The 24,652-nt window shown below is 42.4% G+C and overlaps 2 protein-coding genes across 6 annotated transcripts in view; both read right to left on the bottom strand.

Moving 5' to 3' along the window:
* The window catches only part of LYPD6B (LY6/PLAUR domain containing 6B), a 55,201-nt gene extending 50,371 nt beyond the window's left edge, over positions 1-4,830 (bottom strand). Inside the window, exons 1-2 of one of the 3 annotated variants that reach the window (XM_030019189.1) lie at positions 4,743-4,830; positions 1,776-1,886 (exon numbers count right to left, since the gene is read on the bottom strand). The gene's annotated coding sequence lies outside the window, so the exon portion shown is untranslated. The remainder of the gene's footprint in view (positions 1-1,775; positions 1,887-4,742) is intronic. The other 2 variants (XM_030019190.1, XM_030019191.1) reach the window with 2 other exon arrangements.
* Positions 4,831-7,146: 2,316 nt separating this feature from the next.
* Positions 7,147-24,652, bottom strand: part of KIF5C (kinesin family member 5C) — a 90,693-nt gene continuing 73,187 nt past the window's right edge. For 2 of the 3 annotated variants that reach the window (XM_030018424.2, XM_030018426.2), the window contains 7 exons: positions 24,397-24,498; positions 23,686-23,746; positions 21,362-21,433; positions 20,451-20,555; positions 17,932-18,148; positions 16,808-16,921; positions 7,147-10,957 (listed from right to left, as the gene is read on the bottom strand). In XM_030018424.2, the coding sequence (XP_029874284.1) occupies positions 16,815-16,921; positions 17,932-18,148; positions 20,451-20,555; positions 21,362-21,433; positions 23,686-23,746; positions 24,397-24,498 (664 nt within the window). In that variant the 3' untranslated portion in view covers positions 7,147-10,957; positions 16,808-16,814. Of the gene's footprint in view, positions 10,958-16,796; positions 16,922-17,931; positions 18,149-20,450; positions 20,556-21,361; positions 21,434-23,685; positions 23,747-24,396; positions 24,499-24,652 lie in introns of all 3 variants that reach the window. The other variant, XM_030018425.2, reaches the window with a different exon arrangement.

Genomic DNA, 24,652 nt, shown 5'->3' with positions numbered 1-24,652 from the left:
AGCATCTCCTCCCATTTTGCTTATTAGCACGCACTCCTATTTTAAAAAATGAAGGATACAGACTTCTTTCCATGAAGCTAGCCAGGAGATACATTCTGCAGGATGCAGTGGACCTTCCTCTGGCTTGAGAGCTGCCAGTGGAAACACTCGCTGGCCCTGGCCAGCCATCCCAGCAGAAACAGCAATCTCCTCCTTTCCCCAGCTCAGATGGTCACCTCAGAGATGATGATCTGATCGATCTTTAAGTCATTACAGCTCAAACGAGTTGGGTTAGCTTAAACACTTAAATAGCAAGTCTTGGTCAACCCAGCACATTTACACTGCAAGGGCGTAGGGAAGGTTTACAAAACGCAGCCCTGCCTTAGATCAAAGAATCCACAGTTCTCCAGCGAGAGCATTGAGGGCGGGATGAGGTTCAACCAGCAGTGAAAGTGTCACATGTATAAACGTCAAAATCACACTTGTGACTGCGAATGAGGTCCCGCTCCACAGTAGAGTGATTTTACATAACTCACTGGTTAATAAATGGCACTGCTACTGCTACAGTACAATGGGTTTGGGTTTTTTCATCTCAGCATTTCAAATAAGCAGACAATTTTTCCTCACTACACTTTTGAGAGATGGGATTTGTTATTGAACCGGTTTATGGACTGTGAGAAAAAAACAGAAAAGGAAATAGAGTTCAGAATTTTTTTAAAATACTCTGATAATTTAGTTTAAAGCTGGACTACCCGACACTGAAAATAACTTTTTCTAGACATACTATAGGGTTTACAGAAACTTTCAAGTGGAAACCTTGATCCTGGACTTCCCCCCCCCCCCACCCCCCGCCCTGCCTTGACCTATTGCCATCTTTAATAGGAGAGAATTCCACATTCCACATGTAGTGGAGTACACGGTTAGACTGAAACATGGGAAAGCTCAATGTGCTTGAATTACTTGGGGTGGAACTGGCACCCTTAATAACGCTATCACTGCAGTGCTGTTTGCACTGAGAATTCTTTACAAACCGATCAATTTTCACAGCAATTCATGGAAATAGAAAAGTCATCATTACTCCCACTAGTGAGACAAGAAATAGATGGAAAGAAGACAAATGACCTGTCTAGAACCATTCAGCAAGTCAGAATATAACTAAAGCCTGGATCTTTTAACAAAAAGACTCACGTTCTAATCCCTTACTGCCCCATTTCCAGATCTGTAAAGTGATATTAACAAGGGAGTCTGTAAGTTTATTTCAAGCAGGTTTCACACAACAGTTTAGATTTGTTTAAATATCAAAGCAAAATCTAGACAAAAACCACCAAATGAACGCCATTTTACCCTAATTTGGTTCCTCGCCAAAGCCTGTAGTTCAAACCGGGTACATCAAAAAGCCCCAAGCTTCAGGCAAGAAATCCCAATCTAGTTTTGTTGGCATGGCTAGAGTGGTGCCGTTTGAATGTGAAAACAGATCGTAGCTCGTGCCTGGTGTTCTGGCTTCTCACGGGCACTAGGTTCCGAGTGAGAAAAACAACAAATGCAAACAGTTATACTGAGCCTTCATTTCAGCATTTGGCACTCAGAATAACCAGCCTGGTAATCAGATGTCTGCCGAAAGCACATGCAGAGTCTAGAAGATGAAGCCTCTTATTTAGACTAAAAGATTTTCACAGCAATTAATGGAAAAATAACTGCCAACAACACATGTATCACACAGTACAACTCAATCCTTAAAGAAAGCTGCAATCTGAAATTCTTTCTGAAGTTTATTGGCGTGGCACTATCGTACGTACCTTTTCACCACTTCTGAACTGTTAGACATGCACCTCATCCAGAAGTCCTTTGAGTCACACACACGAATAACCGAAGCATTCCTTTTCCTTCGAATGTACAAAATCCAGGTACTGGACGTGAAGAAAGGAAAGAAAATATTGAGGAATTTAGACTTTAAAAAAAAGGGGGGGGTGGGGTGGGCAATTTTCTAAGTATCAGAATTCGTGCAGTAAAATTTGTTTTAAGATGGACAACTTTTGTCCTAAAGAAGCCCTCAAAACTAGTAAGGTAGAGGAGAGGTGGGGGTTTTTTTGGATGTAGCTTAGGGCCCCTCTGGACTGAGAAATGACAGACAGCCCTGGAAAATTCTTCACCCTTCAATTACCTTGCTCTCCTTGAGAGGCATTAAGCACCCTTAATATGTAAGGTGCTGTCATTCTCTTTCCCTCACCTCTGCTACCGAGTTCCTTACCTGCTGCCTGCACTGGAAGTGTCTGGCAGGGACGGGTAAGATGCGTTGTACTACAGCATGCACAACAGCCTTGGTGACTTCTGTTTTGTAACTTAAGTTTGCAACTCCTGATTCCAGATGGGGCTCTCCTACATAACTGACACAACTTGTATAAACAGTATAAAAGGAAACATTCGCTATCTCTTCTCCCACAACTGAAGCTTAGGCAAATGGAAAACAAGGCAGGAAGAGATCGTGATAGATTGACTGCGTGGCATGAATCAACCTATGAGTTAGCAAGGTACAGGTGTCTCTTCCAAAGAGTTCCCAAGGGTGCAGGAAAAGGTGCCCATTCTTGCAACGCAGATTCTTTCCCCTGCAGCACCTTGCACTTGCCAATTGCACGCCTCCCCGACAAAGAAACCATATCTGCCCTCACCTTGGCTACGCTCTCCCTCTTTTCTTTCTGCCAGATAAAGAATCCAGCACGTGGTGTCAGCCAGAGGATGGAACTCATCAGAAGTGTTTTGAGGATCAACAGACGGGATCCATCCTATGTAAGCTGATTACAGGATTTACCAGGCTCCTGACAGTTAATATCACACAGCCAGAATGCCACACGTCAAGCGTTGGAGATATGGCTCTGATGAAACCAGGCTAAGGCAAAAGGCCCTAAGATGATCCGCTCTGGGAGGGATGTCATTGAGAGGATGCGACTGGCTGTGAACAGAGCGCTGCAACTATCACACTGGGAAATGCTAATCAACTTAAAGAAAGTAACTCATGATGAGAAGTGGGAAAGACTCTCATCAGCAACACTGGTAGCTAAGTTAATTGTGGATTGACTAGAAGAGCAAAAGTATTACCATGCAAAGATTGATGAATCACCAAGCCGTGCCCTCTGTAACAAACAGGACAACTCCCTTCATCCATGCTATAAAACATCCATCTACAATTACCTCTGGAATTCACCTGCAGGACTGTACTGCTGGTACACGGCCTGGCCACGCTCAGCCGGGGTACCGACTGGCACTGGCGATGCGAGGCAGACGCACCAAACTGAGGACGTACTCTTTCAGCTTTGAATTCTCCTCCTCCGAGCTGGTGTGTGCGTTCTCAAACGCAAGGCAGGACTTTATTCTTTCCCATCATAATCCTTTAAATTTTTGTCTTTTTCTTAAAAACTCATCTGAGGAGAGGCAGAACGGGGTGCCGCCATCAGGAGGTTCATAGTTGTGGAGGAAGCTTGAACACTTTAAACTTAGAGGTTCAAAACCAACCTGAGAAACAGCGATCTCAGCATTTAATATTTTATTATTTTAAACAAAAACATGTTTATTGAGGGAGGGAAACTTGACTCATTATCTGAGCATCTGGGATTACCAGTACTGTATTTATGAAAGAGGTTGCAGTACATGGCTCTCTGCAATTGCTCTGATCTCTGCATCTGCGGTTCCAGGCTCTCCCCGCATTACCCTCTGACAGACGGGAAATCATACGAACCTATTTTCCTGAGATTGCCCTTAGGAGTCAACCAGCTGAGTCTTGCAAACCAGTTCTATCCGCGTGAACCGCGTACACTCATCAACCCTGGGACTGTTTTTATTAACCATACCACCAGAGCACCCACAGGCCTCGCGCCGAACCGAGCCCTCGGCGCCCTCGATACCGCACACACGCTGCCACTGACCGCTCCAAGGACTCTACAGCCCAACGCAACGCCAGAACACGCGCTCGCGGATGGGAAATAACGCCCGAGAAGCCCGCGTCCGTTTTCGGGGGCAACGCCACGCCGAGGGCAGCGCTCCTACAGCCTGCCGGCGCGAGCCCAGCACCTGCTGACGAACTTCCACGGCGGGCGCCTTGCGTTTTGTACTTACTTGCATTATTTACTGTACTTGGGTTTCCTTCATTATGTACGCATTTTAACGTTTTGTTATTTTCTACGGTGAAGCCTAACGCCCTTACTTTTAAAAAGAGTGGGAAGTTTGCTGACGTACCTGCGAAAAACGAAGGGCGATTTCTTTCTTTTTTTTTTTTTTTTTTAAACAGCTGTATAATCATCAAGAGCGGTGTTGCAATAACCGCAGTTTTACAACGCGCCCATAAAACGCGCTTCGGATCTGAAGCGCTCGACGCTCGAACACCCAGCGCTTCTCACCCTCTCCCTTCTCTCCCCAGGAGCGTTCCTGGGTGTCCTGCCTCCCTAAACCAGGCGACGGGATCTCCCGCTCCCACCTCACGGCCCGGCTCGGCCTTCCCCGGGGCTCAGCACCCACCTTCGGTCCCGAACGCCAGCGGGACCCGCAGCAGGGAGCCGGCCCTCCCGCCCCTCAGCCCGGCCGCGGCCGCCCCCCTCAGCCCGCCCGCCCTTCCCGCCCTTCCCGCCTCTCACCCCGCGGCGGCCACGACGCCCTGAGGGGAGGAGATGGCGGCGCGGCGCCGCGCTCCGCGGACCCCTTCCCCTCCTGGCCCCACGGACGAACTCCCGCTGCCCTTGGCGGCGGGGGAGGAAAAAAAAAAAAAAAAAACTCACCCGCTGCGCCCGCGGTTCCCCCCCGCGGGCGGCCGAGGAGCTCGGCGTGAGGTAAACGGCGGCGGCCGGTGAGGCAGGTCGGGAGAGGGAAAGGCGGATAAGAGGGACGGGAGGGGGTGGAGGATGAAAAGAGGAGGGGGGGCGGGGAGGGGAAGAGAACGGCTAGGAACCGCGACCACGCCCGGGGCGGTGCCGCCGAGCCCCGCCGGCCCCGGTGGGCTTCCGCCGCCGAAGGCGGGCTGAGGCGGACCGGGCACCCGAGGGGAGGGCGGCCCCGGCCCGCCTTGCGCTGACGGGGGGGGGGGGGGCTGCCGGCCCCGGCAACGGCGGGAGGGCCCGGGCCGGGTCTCCGGGGCCTCCGCCACCCCTCGCCCCAAATTTGAGGCACATGGCAAAAGCGGGTGGTGGCGAAACCGGGGTGGGTCGGAGGGCGCCGGGCTGCGAGGTCGAAGTTTTCAAACGAGGCGTAGAGTCAGCCTGGGGGAAACTCGGTTCTAATCTTAGGCGATCCCGGCCGTGAATCGGCTTCGCGCAGCCCTCAAGGCGTCGGGCAGCTGCACCGGGGAGATGGCGAGCCGCAAAGCGGGCTGCTCTCGAGCGAGCGCGGCGCCCGCGAAGGAGCTCTGGCGATCCGGGAGCCTGCGGGAGCGGGACGCGCTGCCCCGCGTTATCCCGAGGAGCGGGCTTCGGACGTTCGAGCGGCTCCTGAAACCGCCCTTACCCGCTGCGGACTTCGCAGATGCCTCCTTGGCATCGCCATCGACCCCGAAACGCCTGCGCCGCAGGCCTGGCTGACGGGGCCAGGCATCGCGTATCGGAAGCGTATAAAGTAGGAGCTGATAAAGCATGCCCACCGGGGATCCCGAGCCAAAACTACTGCAGGTCCTCATTTTAGGATAGATGCCGCCTCCACTGAGTTCAGCGCTGCCGGAAGCTAAATTTCAAGTATCTGAGTTTTAGCAAAAAAGTATTTTCATCACTAGCGACAGATTTGCAGCAAGTACTTTTCCGGGGATGCAAACCCCTATCCTTCTGTTTTTTTACTGTACTCCTGTGTAAGATGAATCTTGGAAAGGGATACAACAATTTGTGTTGTTTTGATAGAGTTAATTAACTGATGCAATCCCACATTCTGAAAATGAAATTGTAGGGAAACGCTTGCAAACAGTCTGCTCTATAATTGAGTTCATCCTCCAGGCACAAGCTTTATCTAAGAGATCTTAAAGGGTGCATCGTTTTAACTCATGGAAAAAAGCTCTGTGGCGTGGCACCGTACAGCGCTTGCCTTCCTCTGTGGGACTAGTGGGGAATGCTTGGGACTCCCCGGCCGCTCGCCCTAATATAAACCTTCTAAACTGGAAAGCCTTTTCCTCCCCGATGGAGCCAAAGCAGTAGCTTCTCAGACAGCGTGAGGAAGAAGTGCCTCCTATGCACTGAAAGTAGCATGATCAAAAAGTGCATTCTGATTTAGAAATAATCGACTCCAATTTTTTAACAGACGTAATATCTAAGTCTGCTAGGACAGTGGTCTGTCCTACTAAACGCACTGGGTTAATCAGCGTGATTATATTAGTACATCTACGTAGTTAGCGCATCTAAACGCTTAGTTGCTCGGTGGCATTTACCTAGCTCCTGGACACCTGTACTTGCCACCCTGACCATCGGCCACCCATCCCCAGCAAGAACACCGATAAAGTGTAAGCTGTAAGCTGTAAGCGGCTTCCTACGCTTCTGGGTTCCGAGCAGGCCCCAAGCGAAAGCAGCATGAGCACACCTAAGTAATGATGCAAAACCACATAATCCTCATTAGAAATCTACTCAGCAGCAAAAACAGAGCAATCCATTTCTACAGAAATTCTGGCGTGCCAGGAATTTGCATTGCTGAGTAGAAAGGTAACGATATAATTGAGAAATGCTCAGATTAATAATTACTGAAAACAAGCCATTTATAAAGTTCCCAAGTATGACTTAAGGGAGGTGGCAAGGACGCAGGAAGTTCTACTCCATTACACTGTATACAAAGTGAGTGTAACATTCCCATAAAAATGGAAATGCACGCAGAGGGTAAGTGGAAGAGTCTCCCCGTCGTCCTCCAGGCTACTGAAAAAGAGTCGGAAGAAGGAACATTTCCATGGAGAGGTAGTAGAGAAGATGCAGTTATTTAATCACAAAAATAAAAAATAATCCTGTGTTCCATTTCCCAGTGAGTCACCCCAGCCTTCTAATTACTTTCTACAGATTTCGAGGAAAAGCTAAAATCCAGACAGTGGCCTCGGATGGGGACTCCAGCACGCTCTCAAGCACAGTTCCACTGAATGGGTCACTCCTATGCGTCATGGGCACGGGCAGAGCGCCCCGGTAACAGGGATGCTGTATATCACGTGTCACACAACATGCACACCGCAAAGTTTAGTTCAGTTTTATTTTCCACTGTAACGGTTTTCGAATGATACATCATGCAGTCTGCCAGTGTATCCATCCATCTCTGATGGAATTTTAGAACGAAGATAAAAGACTTTATCTCCACGGGATGGGGGAAGGAGGGTTCAGGTCTGCTATCAAGAGTTTAATACATTTCAGCATCGTTTGATGCAATGGCAAAAAATTTCCCCTTGTTACCAGCAAAACGTGTCCACAATTTATTTTTTCCTAAATTGAACACTACTGTAAAGATACATAGAGCCCAGAGAATACACATCTGCAGTACACGTTACACACTTTACAAACTAGACATGTATAATTCTACAGAATGCCTCAACCCCCGTGGTTCTCCCACAACAAAAAGTGTTTCAGTGGACAAGATTGTGAGAGCGAGAGAGGAACTGGTAGAGCGGTGTTCCATCCTGCACAGCGGATGTTCTCCAGTGCACTTCGCAGTTCGTACAGGCACAGTGAAGATGAAAATCAAAGCAAGGGTAGATGAAGATTATCCTGCCAATTTATTTTTGGATTTCTTCCATTTCCAATTGAGATGTACTTCATTCATGTTTACACAAGGTCTTTCTCCTCCAGCAACGGAAATCTGATCAGGCCTCTTCCTTTTGGACCTTCATCACCATTTGGTTTAAATACCCGTTTATTCAAATAAAACAATGTTCAGCTTAAAATTCTTTATTTTGTGTACTTCCAAGCCTTATTTATCAAAATTTCAGGCAAATGTGCATCTTAGTCCATTAGGCTTTATAAAATGAAATTTAAAAGTTACTCATAAGGTTCTGTAGGCAGAAATTATTGTAGTAAAGTTTTTTTGTGACTTATTTTTTAGTTTTTTTTGATATATTCAGGATAATCCACTCTCACCCTTGTTGAGTTAAATACAAACTTAAAAATGCATCAGCCAAGATCTTTCCAGGTTTAAAACTTTCCTTGCTGTTGAGAAAACAAGTCGATGAAACGTGAACTCAAGGACAAACAAGAGATTTGAACAGATCATTAAGAGAAGCTCAAGTGAGCAGGAAATACTTTTTAATTACTAGCAAAAAGAACAATATGCACTTTAGTTCCATCTGAAGTACGTTTTCCATTTGTGAACGGTATTTCCGCCAAAATTTGTCCCATGCATGACATTTTAGATGAGAAATTTAATTTGCGCTATACAAATCACAACTTTAAAATTAGCCTAGAATAAATATAACACAACATTCAAAGAGCAAAGAAAGTAAAGTAAAGCATCAAGTAGTGGAAATATGAGGAGACAGGTTTTGATCTCTGCTGAGCAGATGTGTGGTTTTCATTTCTATATATAAAATGTGTAAGACTTAAAAATGGTACAAAAGTTGAATATACAATACGCAATACAAACTTAAGTTGCCTAATTAAAATAGGCTTACAAAACAAGAATCTATATATAAGCAGAGCAAGTTCAGTTGACAATTAGTAATTTCCAATCGAGTGAATATCTTCTGTATTTCTTTTTGAGAATTTTAGCCTAAGGCATCTTTTCAGCGTTTCAGTTATAGAAAGTCCTCCTACAGTCTTGATGTAAAAGTTAACTTGGAGAAACTTACATTATTTCAGCTAGGTGAACTGACTGGCTGATCAGCACTAGCACAATTAAGAGATGTCAAAGCTAACTTATTACTCAAGCTGAAGAAAGCTGTCTAAACTGCCATACATAACGAATGGTGATGCTGTGAGGAACTTAATACATTTTTTTTTTGAAGCTAATGCTGCGTCTACAATATACTTCCATACAGAACTTTGAATTTGAGAGACAGAACAAAAGTTTTACTACAATACAAAATCTTTGACAGCAATTAAGTTTGGTATCTTTTCCAAGACAACTGTTTTAGAACCAAAACAAGAGGATCATTAGTTCATAGTAGAAATTTCAGCTCTGAACAGCTGATAAGATAGCACAGAGTAGTTCTGAATTAGTAATTTTATTAAAGATTGCATATGGCAAGTTCACAGTTCATTTTTCTGGCAGTGCACATGCACATAAAGAAAGAAAATATAAAACTTTGGAAAATACAAAATAAATTAAATACATGCAAATTTGCAACTTCATTAAATATTTTTAGCAAAATGCTCCCCAAAATAGTGCAACATTAAAAAAAAAAAAAAAAAAGTTAAATTAAGTCCAACTTACTTTGCAACAACCTAAATAATTTCAGTAGAAAAAAATATCTAAAGTCAATTCACAATCTTTCAAAACGCTCTACATTAACTAAATAGTTCTACGTCTACCAACAAACACGTTCAGAAATTTGGAAAAAAAAAAAAAAAATCAGTCTCAAATGAAGTAAGAGCAAACGTCTGCAAAACAAGACTAGAGGGCTATGCTCAGCCGTAACCTTCCTAGAATCCACGCTTCGTGAAGACGTAAGGTTGCATCCTATGCACATCTGAGCGAGGAGGAGGATGTGTGCGGGTGGCACAGAAGCGGTAGGCAGCGAGGAGCAGCAGTAGCTTCTGCCTGCCAGCGGAACCTTCCCGGAACGATTCCAGTGCCCCCTTGCTGAGAAGATGGAAACTTTCTGTCTGGCACGAAAGAAAGATCCAAGGCAAGCGGTCTCATCCTTACCTCCGTGCGCACAAGCGTACCATCCGTAGGACGACTTGCGTACTGTAACTTATAAAGATGTTCTTTTCCCCTTGCTATATATATGCTCTTCACCTCCTAGCAAACGTATTCCCAAATTTGGTCTGCAAAGGACAGCTCGAGTATACAACTCTCACCTCCTTTTGGACTCTCTCTGTATAATTTTTTTTTAAGGTAGGGGCTGGGGTTTGGGGGATTTTTTGTTTGTTTGTTTCTTTAAGGTAGCGTCTGTTCTGGTAGGGGACTGTTCACTCCTGTACCTGAATTCCGGTGTGAACAGATCGGGGCTTGCCGAAGGCATGCGGGAAGGGGAAAGGGGGGGATGCTTGTCAGCTTTTCCAAGACAAGATTTCCACAGCATTCTGAAAGCCTTCAAAATTTCATAAAGAACAATGCTTACAAACACGTGGCTAGCCATCACACTCCAGGAAAACCCACCACTGTAGGGAGAACTACAAGCAGATCAGATCTTAAATTTAAGATAGGTCACACAGATATATTCATGTAACTACCAAACTTCAAAACCTAGATCTATACTAACAGATTTCTCTGCATCCCGTTTGATCTTTACCAGGTACTGCAATAAAGCTTATTTTATACAGTCCAAAGATTTTTATCAGGATATTACAAATGGTTCTTTGGGGAAATTTACTTCTGAAAATGTAAGCAGTAAAATTAAACCATATAGCAGCACATTTTCATCCCCTAAAAATATAAAATAATATGTATATTATACAGTAAATCAGTCATGACAGAGCACAATCACCTGCCTTTGATGGCACTTGGTCATTGAATAATTAATTCTTTGATGCCAGAAGTCGGGATTTACTGATGCAACAGAGGACTTCGAAAAAGCATCAATCTGAGAGTAGAAGCCCCAACCTAACCAGCGCCAAGGGGTCAAACGCAGTCCGTGAGAGATTCTGAGTGGCAGACTTCCTATCGTTACTTAGATGGTTATGTTAAATACATTGTACAAGTATCTGTAGAAGAGTTGAGCTGAACACTTCTGTACACGTGGAGATCCTACGAAGCTCAAAATACCTGGGACCAGTGCATTGCAGATGGCTGTAGGAAGCGCAGGATGAACAGGACGTGGATCGGGTTGAAGAGGGGAAAAAAAGAAACTAGTGACTTAATGACAGTCCTTAACATGCTAAGTGGAATTGACCTGTCAAAAGAGAGCAAGAAAGGTAATGATAATTAGTGGATGTCTGAGATTAGAAAGCAGATATGCAATGTGGCAGATCAACTGATACCTACGCTTCACAGAAACGTGACGCACAGCAACCAAAGAGCCACCATAACAGCCACGAAACGAGAGTCACGTCAAGCACAGTTTTAACAGCTCATGAAATTAGGGTCTCAGTTACTAAGTCTTGGAAAGGAATTTTGTCAGATCTACCTTTAAAGTTTCCAGCCCACAAACTTGCACAGTCATAATGAAACCATTCTCTTGATGAAATTCATTCTTTGCCACCTGTAGCATGGCATTATGTCTTGCCTAAATACATCCTTAAACACTGTCTAAAGGTCTAACTCCTTTTTTCCTTTTATCTCTCTGTTCTTTTAACAGGATTTTTCTCTCACTGGTCAGCACTTGGATATGCTGAAGAGGAGATGTGTGCATATCTTATATAACACGTAAGGAAAGTAACTGCAGTTGAGTTTGAAAACTTATTATAAAACGAAGGGGTGAAAAAATACAAATCCAGAACAATCCTTCTGTTCTGTATGTCTCCTGACAGAGGTGCATTCCTGAGACATATATGTATACACACACACATATATGTGTTTACAGCAATATATAAAAATATTTATATATAATTATCTTGATAATATATTATAAAAGTATACTAGATAATTTTATGTAACACATATGCTCATTATACAGGCATCTTTCTCAGTAATTTAATAGTAATTCCATTCAGAAGCAAAGTTCAAGGCACATTACCAAGTACCAAGGTGATTTAAAGTTGATTATAAAACATTTGAAATACAGACTTTTAAAAACTCTTGGGTTTGAATTGTTTTTCCCCCACGTTTCTCGTTAGCCGTATGGAAAGCACCACATAAGTAACTGAGTGTGCCTAGCACATTTTTAAATTAGCTAATACAAAATCAGCCTTACAAAGAGAGATGTATTCTCCTCAATTAAGCATTTACTTGTATAGTTTATTTAAAAAAACAACTTTTCCATATTCAAGATCAATTTATAAAAATAAATAAATATCGATGCATCAGTGTTTTTAAATTTACCCTAAATTAATGGTGGGAATTGTAGTTAGCTCCTAATTGTCATCCATATTAACACTTTAAAGGAAACTCAGATGGTTATTAATTTATGCATCTTAATGGCTAGACTAACTATCGTCTGGCTAGATTAAATATAGTTATTCATCTTGCTGAAGGATGGGGAGGTGCTGGGAACATACCAGAGACTTTAGGATAAGGGACATGCAGACAAGAGCCTGTTTGCACAGCGTGTTTCACAGATCCCAGTACAAGTTACTTTAATAATTTCAGTAGGCCATGATGGAGCATTAGTGCAATCGTTAGCGCATCTTCCCATCAGTCCTTTCCTTCTCTTTCGAAATGAGGCATCAGACAAGTTTGAGCAAATATTAGAAGGGCAGATAACTAGCTTCCTTCAGATTTGAAATACGTCTGCTACTGCTCACTCTGCCCAAGGTTTCCAGGCAGGTCCTGAGCAGCCCCGGCGTGCCAGCTTGCCCACAGGTCTGTCGATACTGGGAGAGCATCCTCCAGCCTGCAGCTCAGTCACTGAGAAAGGTGTTGGAAAAACGGTGACAGCAAACCTCAAAGTTTGCATACAGCACCTGAAGTGCCCTCCAACAAAGCCTCGCAAGTCTTGAATCTTATCATCCATGCTTTCCCTGAGCCCCAACCTTAGCTGCCCCTGAGCTCAGCTAGTGCCCCTCTGTTCCCTGTGTGCAGGGCCAGGTTAGGTCCAAGAGGTAATTAAAGCAGACTCAGAGATGATCTCTGGTCCATCTGGAGAAAGTCCTTCTTAACTCATGAGCTGCAGAAGAGCAGCACCACCGTGGCTCACCTCTCCGTGAACAACCCCAGTAACAGGAGTGTGTGGGGGGCTTCTGAGCAGGTCCGTCTCATGAATTTAAAGACAGAACTTCAAAGTGAGCTGATTTGTACTAACATTGGTCTGGCCACATATTTTAGGCATGAAAAGCAAGTCAACATAAATTTCTACCACTTAATGCATTTTTCCCATTATTCACTTCAATCTGGCAGTTACTAACTAGCATGCTCCAAGGGACATTCAAGTTTGCTCAGACACTGCCTTTATGCTTATTTCCATTTCTAAAACTCATTATTATTACAGGTTTTCTTTAACAATTTAGAAAAAAAAACATATGAAACCAGACTGCATAGTGACTTTGATAATTTTGTGCAGTTTTTTGGCCTAAACTTTGTGGGGCGGCATGAGAAAGAGTCAAAACAATTTGGGTTTTGGGTTTTTTTGTTCCTATCTAAAGCAAAATACATACCGTAGGTTTGGGGTTTTTTAATTCCTGGTATTATTTGAAAAACTTTAATATTAACATTTTTTGAAACCTGCACTGTGTTTAGTTACATTTAGAAAGTATTCCCGTAAAGAACTTTAAATATGACAATAAACAACTAAGCTCTGTAGCTGACCAGCAGAGATACTAATATGCAACCATCCACATGACGTGATTTGCAGCTATTCATGCGTGGGGAGTACTGCTCTTTAAGGTTTTGTCAAAATACTTCTCCCCACAAAATTAAAAAACTCTGTAAGATTTACACTGAAGAATACATTTCAACCACTTGTATTAAACCAGAAAAGATTAAAATGTAAGAACCAACTCAAAACTGTGCTACAGAAATAAACATTTAGAAATCCCCAAGGCTGTCTCCATGAAACCCTGGCATAAATTTAGCCATACGGTTGCAGCAATTCCAGCACCACCTTCTTACAGAAACGCACTGCAACCCAAACAGGACTCCTACTGCAGCAATTATCCTGTTAGCTGCACCAATGTGAATCCCTTTCTGATCCTTTCCGAAATCTAGGTTTGAGGTATGCTCCAGGTAACAAATTCATTGCACTTGTCTTTTCAAAAACATCTGCAACGTAGACAGAACGAGGAATTATCTTTTAGAGATTTGCAGACACTCTTTGGCCTCCTGAGTCTCCTGTTTAAGCCAGCTACCGGTGATTTGCAATTTCAGGACCACACTTTATTAACGCCCGCATTTCTTTCTCTTCCATCTGCTACTGTTATTCATCAAATGCTATGCTTTCTGGGGCAGAAATCATCTCCTTACATCATGCATGTGGCCCAAACAGGGCAAAGTCCGAACTTTGTCCTGCTTAGTCTCACAGGCTTGCCCAGCTCTGCAGAAGAAATTTTAGCAACGACCTTTGTGAGGACAGCAAAAGCAATACTGGCTGTTACTGAGGGGTCGGCTGCTGGGTTACTAAATCATCATCACTGACCAGTCTAACAGCAATAAGCATCTATCATCTTTACTGTGAATGATGAATGAACATAAGATAAATTACCCCTCATCTTGGTATAAAATTTTCATGCCAGAGATAGGGTATGTTACTTGACAGCAAACATTTATATAGAAACCCCACCTTTATTTCACTGCTGTTAAATGAATATAAAAGAAAGTTCTGTTCTAATTCTAGCTGTGTAGAACCATGCCATTCAAAAGCATGGTGTAGTTCTACAGAGCATAGAAATGTCTCAACGATATTATGGAAATAATCTGTATTAAATTTTCTCTGCACAAGTAGGACCTTTACTAACATCTCTTACTCAGGCCCCTGGGCTTTCATCCAACAAGCTCAGAATTCAGATTACTCTGATACTCCAAAAATCCTTTGGCAGCCAAATAGTTGCAATTTGCCAATAATCATCTCAACTGAAGGACCAAAACTGATGAGAACTGACCTTCTTTAAACCGGCCTTAGTTTACTACGTCTTCAAGACATCTTTCTAGATGTGTGCAAAAAATCTAGAACTTGACTCAGTTTAAAAACCAATTGTAAAGCCTAAAATATGGTTCTCTGAAGTAGTAATCATAGAATAGAATCATAGAATATCTCAACTTGGAAGGGACCCAGAAGGATCATTGAGTCCAACGCCCACAACATTTCAAATTGTTGCCTTACACATAATATGCAATACCTAATATAGCCGGGCATTAGGCTGAATCTCGAGCAGGAAAGAAAGTAGACCAATAAAAGGCATAAAGGAGCACTACTGTCAATTAAGAAAAAAACACACATACATACTTTTTAAATGGCTTCATTCTGACTTCTAGGGCTTCCATTTGGTTTTCAGAAATTTTTCTAATTTTTTCAGAAGCCATAAACCTGTAAGTTTACCCACTTTCTTCTAAGATCTTCCATCTTCTTTTTCTCTACCCGCATTGCCCATGAGCTCCTCTGCAACATGTTCCAAGTGTGGCCTGACTCTGCTCATTCTCCACTGCCCTCAAATCTAAAACTCAGCATCTAAAACATTTGAGAGGTATTCCATGCCTTTCTGATTGCTTTTTATTGACTTCCAAAGTCCTACCTTGTTATACACACATCTAGTTTTAAGTGTATTTATTTTGTTAATAACTTCTATTAATCTGCAGTTGTCCACTTGACATGTGCCTATACCTAATGTGTGGCCTGTTTGAGTTTGACACTTAATTTCATAGCAGCTGGTATATTAAAAGCCCACCCAGTTCAGGCAGGTAGCAGCTTTTTTTCCCCACAGAGAAACTGCTATGATATATGTTTAGAAATTTTTTACATGCCTCTGTATCATACTCTTTCCCCTTTGCTCTTTCACAGAGGTGGGAATGCAATGAAGTAGATAGACAGAGGCCATCTCGCTTGTGAGATGGAAAAGCCAATTTCAGTTCAGAATGAACTAATGCACAAAAACACTCAGCAAAGACTTGCCCTAATTCATCCACAGCGAAAATATGTTGCTTGCAGCTACAGGGCTCATGGAAAACACAATGAACAGAAACAATCCGCACAACACAATAACAGCTTGAGTGCGACGTGATGGATGGTTTGCATGCATGCATGACTTGAAACATTCTCCAAAAAAAAGAAAAAGAAAAAAACACCCAAGAATGCTGAGTGCCTAAAGGAAACCACATACTATCAGAAGAGAGTCATAAGACAATTAATCCTCAAGAAGGGGAAAAAACCCAAACTCAGAGGGACAACTTGGCAGTCCACTGGCTGCTTTTCACAGCCACTCCCTACTGTCCAACTCTTAGTATGCCTGTAAAATAAAGTTATCACCTAAAATAATAGCACATGTAAAACATCTCAGAAATAATGAGCATCTAAAGAAATAAATGGGAAGGTAGGGTACATGAAGCAGTCTCATGGGAATATGCTGCTCATCTTCCCAGGATGACATTTTTGCTTAGGAGAAACCCTCAAGCCCTTGCAATTAAAGTAAAATATTTACTTTTTTTTCTGAAGAGAGCTGAAAAAGAGTACAAAGCAAAAGAAACAAAAGTGAAGTTCGCCAAATTGTGACACTCAAATTTGGAAAGCTCTGTGCTGCTGCCACTTATCGCTGCTCTACCCCTGTCCCAGGCTGGAATATCACAACATGGAAAGATATTCATGTTACAGAAAGCAGAAAATTACACTGGCAGAAGGAACCTTTGGAACTCTATTTTTACTACATGAGTTTCACACCTCTTGGTGTGAATTTCAGTACAGCTTTACCAGAGCATTTTAGTTTATTCAAAGAGTTTTAAGTGATAAGTCATTAAAATAAAAACTCTCATCAGCAGCTTGCAAAGCATTCTAACAAGGCACTCCTCACTTAAATTACTAATTTTCACAGTTAAATTATTAGCAAACAACTCCTACTAAAACTAGGACAAAAAGACTGTGGGTCTTCTAAAAGCAAGTCTGAAATGTAAGAAAACTGGGCGATCGGTGAAAGAACAGATGAGTAAGTTACTTTGGTCTTACTTCTCGTCTATTTGGTGTTGTGATAGTAGCTGGAGTTTGACATCCCTCCCCCTCGGATAGCATGGACAGCTGTCGGAGAAGACGCTGGGTAATGACCAGGGCGGATGGGCTTGGCTGCAGAGTAAAAGTAGGAAACCAAAGATGACATTTAGCTTTCACAACGTTTTCTACCTCACCCTCTCCTCTAGTACCAACCCCATTGTTTCCAAACAAGGAGCCGTGCTTGGCAGAGCAGTCTGTAACCTAGCTCTGCGGAACATAGCATTCCTTTACCTCGGCCAACAACAAATACACCCATTTTCTGCTTGTGACAGAGCCGTTGAACCATCCCATGCATGCCCCTCATCTCTGCAAAGGTTATGGACTGTCTATACAACAGAGGGAAGTCATGACCCACTTGGTGGTCAGTGATGTACTTCCTATGTCCAATTTGACTATTTAAATAATTCCAGAAGATGCTGAGACAAAGCTGTTGATGGCTTTCTACAAGAGGTAGCATACAGCAGGAAATATTGCGTGCTGCCTAATTCTCTCTCAGGTTTTAAGACACCAGTATTAGCATCACCATCCAAAACATTATCCTTCTACTTTATCAATTACAACAAATCATTCAAAAAATTGCCCCATTTTAAACACCATTTGATTGTATGCACACATTCAGATTACACCACAAGATATATCAAGCATTTGAATTACATAGGAAGATTTTTGATTCTACACAGTCCAAATTAAATCACAAGGAGGAGTAATCAGGGGAAAAGAGAGGAAGGGACAAGGTCCAGACAGGCAAGGAAAGAAAGCAAGCGCAGAAGGAGAGTATGTGGGGGAGGAAGAAAGTGAGAGATTGATTTAAAGAGACAAGTTTTCAGGTCACTAGAAGGGCACACAAGACCCATTATGCCATTTATTTACTGAGTTAAATAGCAGAGGCACTTTAAACTTTAGGTGGGGCAGATTCTATTAAAAAGTGAAGTCTTTGAAGATTCCTGTGCAGCAGAGGAGAAGCAGACCCTGTGGTTTGCCCTGGACTGCTGCTTTCAAAGCTCTCTCTATTTAAACATGAGCAAACAGACCAACCATGAAGTACGTGAGCAACCACTAACCCTTTAGCTCCATGTCCTTACCAATTTGAGCAGAGTGTGCTCTCCGTGCCATGTTTTTGGCTCTCACAGCCTCCTTAATGCGATCTACCTCCTGCTGGTACCGTTTGCGATCTCGCATGGCGTTCTCCTTGGCCTCCTTCAGTGCGCTCTCCAGGGCCTTAACTCTCTCTGCCGTAGCTCTAAGTCGTTTTTCCAGCTTAGGAAGCTCACAACGAAGATCTGCATTATCACGTACCAACTGCGAGAAAAGAAATTTAAAAAATATCCTATGAGAAAGTTTATTCTATTCAACAAAATCTCATAGATCTTATCCTGAAGGGCGAGGGCTCCAGGACAAAGCCTGATACGGCAGGGCACTCTACTACCATACTTGCTTTTCTAGACTTTAGAGCAGCTGTGGCAGAAACTGTGCATTTCTTCAGAACGCAGAAATGTTCGGCATTTTGCAAATACTTGATCACCTCATTATTTCAAAACTGCAATGCTTAACTATGGCTTATGGACAACACTGGGTATCATCAAAAATTCATCGTCTCCAATGGTTATGGCATGCTTACCTACTTGTTCCCTACTCAAGCATATGGGAAAATTGGAAACTTTAATCCATCAAACATTGCTAAGACGTCACTTAAGGCCTGTAGCTATAAATGTGATGATTATATGCAATTTTGAATTCATGCACTTCCTCAGTTAAATATGAACCTGAGCAAGGTCTATCAATTATCAGAGTAACATCTAACTTTACATGCAACAACAGCCAAGAGAGGATTGATTTTTTGATAAATAAAAAACTGATGCAAACAGTTAGAAAATCCAGTACAAATTCTACTGAACAGATTATACCAGTACTAGAAGTCAACACAAAACTGTTCCAAAGGAGTGACTCTCCCTTTTCTGGAGGGAAGGGAAAAAAAGTGGTTTAACTACCACATTAATAATACAGTAAAGCAACAGCATGTACTAACATTCACACGTTGTTTGACAATCAAAATGTTTTACACCTGCTAGTCCAGGCTTAGTGCCAGAAGAAAAACACAAACAAAGCTAAAAAAAAAAAATTGTCACAATGCGCTTTTTCTGCAAGTGTTGAACCCTTGTTCTACGAGATAGTTACGATATGAAATAAGAGCCGGATGATACCACATTCAGGTCAAGTCCAGTGTCATTTTTCCCTCTAAGTTTCTTATGAGACATGGACTTCTACTTGGTTTTGAGTAAATATACGCTAATGAGAGCTATAAAAATCCGTATCTGAAAACCCAGCAGATGCGTGAACTGAGTGCAAAACAGGCAAATCAGTAAAAGGAAAAACACTCCTAACATGTCCCCATTTCCGCATTTAGAAACTAGGTCTTTAAACCATCTGTTCCCTGGGAATCTCAAAATACTGAACCTTAGCGGACACTTGTCACGATCCTGCACTGCTTGCTTTTTTGGCACTTCCACAGGAATAAATAAAGCCAATCTCGGACAGTGCTGTGTCTCACTAGTAACAGTTTCAGAAAACTGCACTGGGGAATGTTATGTCACTGTTCAAAAATGAAATCAAAAGCATCTTTACTATTTTGCACTTGCAGTGGGAGGTAGTTCAAAAATACTGACATCTAACAAGAGGGTGGAAGCTTGCTTATTGGCAGAAATAATCCAGTTTTGTCTAATGAGGTGCTACCTAGATATATAGGCACACCGCTGCTATATACACACTCCCTGTAAGCAGAAGGTAAAGTTCTTTCCTTGACGTATACCCAAAACACTTGCCTACTACACATCCCCTCCACCCGCCATTTGCACAGTGGGTACCTAGGGTGAAGGGCTCTCCGTAGCCCTTGTCTCTCTGTACAGCAGAATTCCAAAGGAAAGGGCAGCTCCATGAAAGAGGGAGGAGACAGAGATGGACATGCCCAGAAATAACCAACCTCAGCATCCCGAGGAGGCACCAGCCCTTAAGCTGCACAGAAAACCTCTATTTCTTTGCTTTCATATTCTGCTGGTTGTCTGCACTCAAGTCACCTCCGAGGGTGCCACGAAGCAGCTTTAGGCCAGGAGTCAAAACTGGGGGATACACAATCCATCTAGAAACCAGCTATCAGCACACAAGGCAATAATGTGTTCCACCAATACAGTGACAATTAGTCCTGCCAAAACTGCTAGAGTCTATTTTCACAGAAAAAATAATTGTTTATTTAACACATTCATGAGAAGTACGGGTAGTGGGAAAAGCAGCTCTAACACCAACTCCCAATGCCAAGAATTTTAGTTGAGAACTATAGGTACTATTTCCTCAGACAGTACATGTTACCTTCAGAAATTATCCTTTTAAATATAAAAAAGTATATTGGTTTTTTTAGAAGGAGAGGAGAGAAGGAAGGGGAGAAGGAGAAAAGGAAGGGGAGAAGGAGAAAAGGAAGGGGAGAAGGAGAAAAGGAAGGGGAGAAGGAGAAAAGGAAGGGGAGAAGGAGAAAAGGAAGGGGAGAAGGAGAAAAGGAAGGGGAGAAGGAGAAAAGGAAGGGGAGAAGGAAGGAAGGAAGCAGAGACCCTACCTGTTTGTGAACCTTTGTAAGCTGTTCCAGGTTGTTCTCAAGAAAGGAAATTTTCTGCTTCTGTGCAGCACTTCCACCTCCGTCGTCACTGTCAAGTTCAACGCTCTGCACAGAGAGTTGCAGAGTTCAGCAAAGCCAGGCAGAACCTCAAGAGGAAGCTCAGGTCTTTTGTGAATTTAAGCTTCCCAAAGGCAGAAAAGTCTTCCAGAGCCCCAAATCAAAGAGAATTTATTTTACCTATTCATTTGATATTTAAGAGGCACATTCCCCGCTACACAAAAAATAAACTATTCTTATTTAACAATTATAGGGGGATTCTGAATATGAAGATCATAGATTTTAGTGGGGAAAACCCCCTTTCCCTCTTATTTCCACTCCTGGGAGACATTTTTATGCAATATAGGTTTTCAACCTTAAAAGAAAAAAAAAAAAAAAGAGTATAAAAACTCTTCCTCAAAACTACTCTAAAGGACTAAAAAGTGTTGCAAATTATGCAACTTCTGACTCTTCTTCAACAGTTAAAAGTACATTAATTTCTGCCAAATAATAATTTTGCCAGAAAAAGGCTGACTAGTCACAAGTCCATAAAAAGAAAGGGCCGCAGCATTCAGTGTAGCATAAGTTAGTGGAAGTTATATTGAACCATTTCTGGCACCCATTAATACCGTCTTTGAGAATTAATTTTGTAACTGAACTGAATTGGATTGGTTCATTTTGGTTAACCACCAAGATTTGCCCTTAACATATTAGGACCAAATAAAAGCTAATGAACATCAGAACAGTTTTAATCTTATTACTCACTGTTACTGAAAGACAATATCCCATTTTGTAACAACATGCACTAAAAGCTTCCAGCAAATCACAAGAATACTGCAAAAAAGAGACTTTGGTTTAAAAGAGTATAGTCTTACTTTTTTAACGCGGGTGGTGAGATCTTGGACAAACAGTTTGCGTAGGTTGTGAAGAGTCTGAAGTTCTCTTGCCTGGAATCAAAATAATTAAAAAAAAAAAAAAAAAAAAAAAAAGGCACAAACCAGTAAGAGATAGTAGATACTCCAGTGTAAAAATTCTCTTCAGATTTGAGTCGATAATATGACTTCATTGTGATTTACTTATAGAGATGTACCTGCCCGTAGGTATAGGCAGCTCACAGAAAGGCAGTGCCCATGGTGTTCCCCACGGAAGAGCTCTTGCACCTCCCAAGGTGTTCACCACACCAAAGCTACTTCTGAAAATAAGTTGACTCTGTCTTAGGGGGTGGGGAAAAAACAGCAGAAAGCTGAAGTCGCACGAGTTGGCCACGGTTACAGACATCCAGTGATGTGAAAGAGCTCTGGATTCACTCTCTGGCAAACGCATCGGTCCCGCTCTGAATGCTTACTCACAGGCACTTAAGATGTTTAAGTGCTTTTTAAGTTTTGGCAAAAATCCAGGCTTTCCCAGCTTTTTTTACATGCATCAACTTCTCAGGCTCAGCAAAATAGTCACCTTACTCCAGACTGGAGGTGTGACACAAGAAGCGGCAACCCTGCACCTACTCTCAGAAGGACGGAAGCACTAATCCATTTGCAGGAAAGGAAACTACGTGGATAGGCAGCTTACCCCAACCCCATACCGCACCAAAGCCATACTGAAGAGAACTGTCTTTCCAAAGTTGAAAAGAGCAATCTTAGCTTTTCCATTTTCTGCTTATCCACTCACATACTGGAATTTAAATGAATTGCTCAATAAGCTCCACCACAACTACAAGCTTTTGAGCTTGAATTTTTTATCTTTATCTCTCAAAAGAAAAAGGCGAAACCGACTGGAAACCAAAGAGGAAAAACTTCCTTCACAGACTACTAGAAACCATACATTACAAGCACAGCTTATTTATGTATGCGTGATGGGGTATCCAGAAGAGGCACCGGGTGCCACGCTACGTCAAACATGGGTGCAGAGCAGACACCTCCCCGGGAGCTCCCGTTCTGTTCTGGGTGCTGCCTCCACCCTCTCACCCCCTCCCACGGGACCCCTTCTTCTGCTTCCTCACCAGCCCAGCACTGGGAAGGAGAACGAGCCAAAGCAAAGGCAGCCGCTGTGGTCCCACCAAGACTGTTCTTCATCCCTTCCTTCTCAAAGTCATCATCCAAACAACACGCAATGCCCACGGAGCCTGATGTCTCCCCATACCAATGGGCAGGGATGAGCAACCATTTGGCCTTTGATGGCTCATGTTTTCCTGTAATTCACTACGCTTGATTTTTAATTCCTGCTGCAGTAATTATTAAAACTCTAACAAAACTCTGAACAAAATTTTATGTAAGGTAGTTCGAAGTTGCTTATTCAAAAATTTAAAAAAATACCATCTGGGTTTCTGCAAGCTGACTGTATGGTACTGCCTAACTCCGATTTCCAGCTGCCTTACTCATTTGGCATACAGGGCAAATCAAGTCTACATGCAAGCTCTATAAGTATCTGACGAGTACAGTTCATATCAGAAATGTTGGTTACATCTCTCCCTTGCAGGAGTTTATTTTAACAAGGCTTATGTCTGGGGGAGCCCTCAGGAGCCAAAGCTGAAAGGACCTGAATAGTTCAGCTTTGGATTTGTATATGTAGTGAACTCCAACGGATCCAGAGGCCACTATAAGCTTAATTTTTAAAGCATCACACAGAGGAGAAAATGCTGGGTTTGAGTTAATAACCATGTTAACACTAGCAAAAATCACTGTATGGTGCTCCTAAACCAGCTATGGTTTTGACCAGCTTCTGAGATCTTTGAGAAAGCTTGCATATTTTTACAGACAGATAAAAATGTAGCTTCCAACAAAACTGTGCAGCAACAGCTTCACGACTGACATCATCCATCACAGACTGCATTTTCAACATTGCATGCACAATATCATATGTCTCTGTAAGCTGCTACACTGGTCAAGTTAGAGGCAGGTACGTATCACCTAATTGTAGCTGCACTGTTCAGTACGCTGGTTATTTCAGGTGATTTGAAGGAACAAGGACAGCAAAACAAAGAGTACCGGTAGATTTATCGGGGTAGCTTATTCACAGGAGGCAACAATAATTGTATTTAACCTTAAATTTTAAAATTCAATTTCATGATTTGGCGAAATGCACAAATTTAGCCTATTATGATATAAATTGGTCATTTCCTTGGGCCCAGATACAAGTGTTTGGTAACACATCAGTGATGAAGACCTAGGGGAAAAAAGCTCAATAAAATGTAATTAAGACATACCACTGTTTCCTCCAGCCCCTTAAGATCTTCTCTTGCTTGTTCCCTTTTATCATTAAGCAGTCTAGAAAGATCACAACATTAAACAAAAATCAAAAATATTGAAGTCAAACCAAGAGAATCAATCAACATTCAGTTTGAGTAGAACATCTGCAGATGTGAGCAAATTGTACATTTCTTTGCATCTGTAATTACGCTTTCGAGTGTTCCAAATATGCAGCTTTCTCACATGGAATACTAAGCCACCATCTCCATTTTTTGTGTCCACACATGAAATTTTTCTCTCAGATTTCCAGGAAAGGCTTTTACTCAGACATCTGATTTATTACTTAAAAAACAAACCCCAAAAACCCAAAACCCAACAAACCCCCCCCCCCAAACAAAAAACCCACCCCAAGTCCCCAACATCTTTCTTGTTTGTTTTTGCTGTGCATTAAGGAATGAGGGATTTAACACTTGCCATGATATTTCATAAAATCAGAGCTCTAAAAAAATCTTTTTTGGCAAGTATCAAACCCACAACTGAAAAGCCTATGATAAAAAAATATGGAGTAATTGGTAATCATTTACTAGTACTGCATGTTGGCTTTGTTACTGAAATGATATTTTCAGTGTGAATATTTCAACACAAATGCCTCTCGCTAGCACATTTCCTGTGGATGCATTAAGAGACACTATATTTAAGGACACCAGGTGAGAAAACTGTTGACTTACATGAGCTTTTCCAGTTTCATTTCTCTTTCCTGGTCCTCAATTTTTAATTTATCATAATCAGCACTCAGTTTCTCTTGTTCCAGTTGCAGCTTCTGATTCATACTAGAATGAGAAAGAAAAAGTCAGTACAGCTTAGTCCTGAATCCCATAAACAAGGGTGGGTAAATCTCCATAAACAAAATGGGGTTAGACACAGAAAATAAAGCTGTAACTTGCTACTGAAAAATTCTGAAGAAATTAAGCATAAAGAATACTT

Source organism: Aquila chrysaetos, chromosome 6 (genome assembly GCF_900496995.4).
Source record: "Aquila chrysaetos chrysaetos chromosome 6, bAquChr1.4, whole genome shotgun sequence".
Taxonomy (NCBI): domain Eukaryota; kingdom Metazoa; phylum Chordata; class Aves; order Accipitriformes; family Accipitridae; genus Aquila; species Aquila chrysaetos.
Note: the sequence above shows the minus strand (reverse complement) of the source record. Positions and strands in the feature narration are given on the sequence as shown.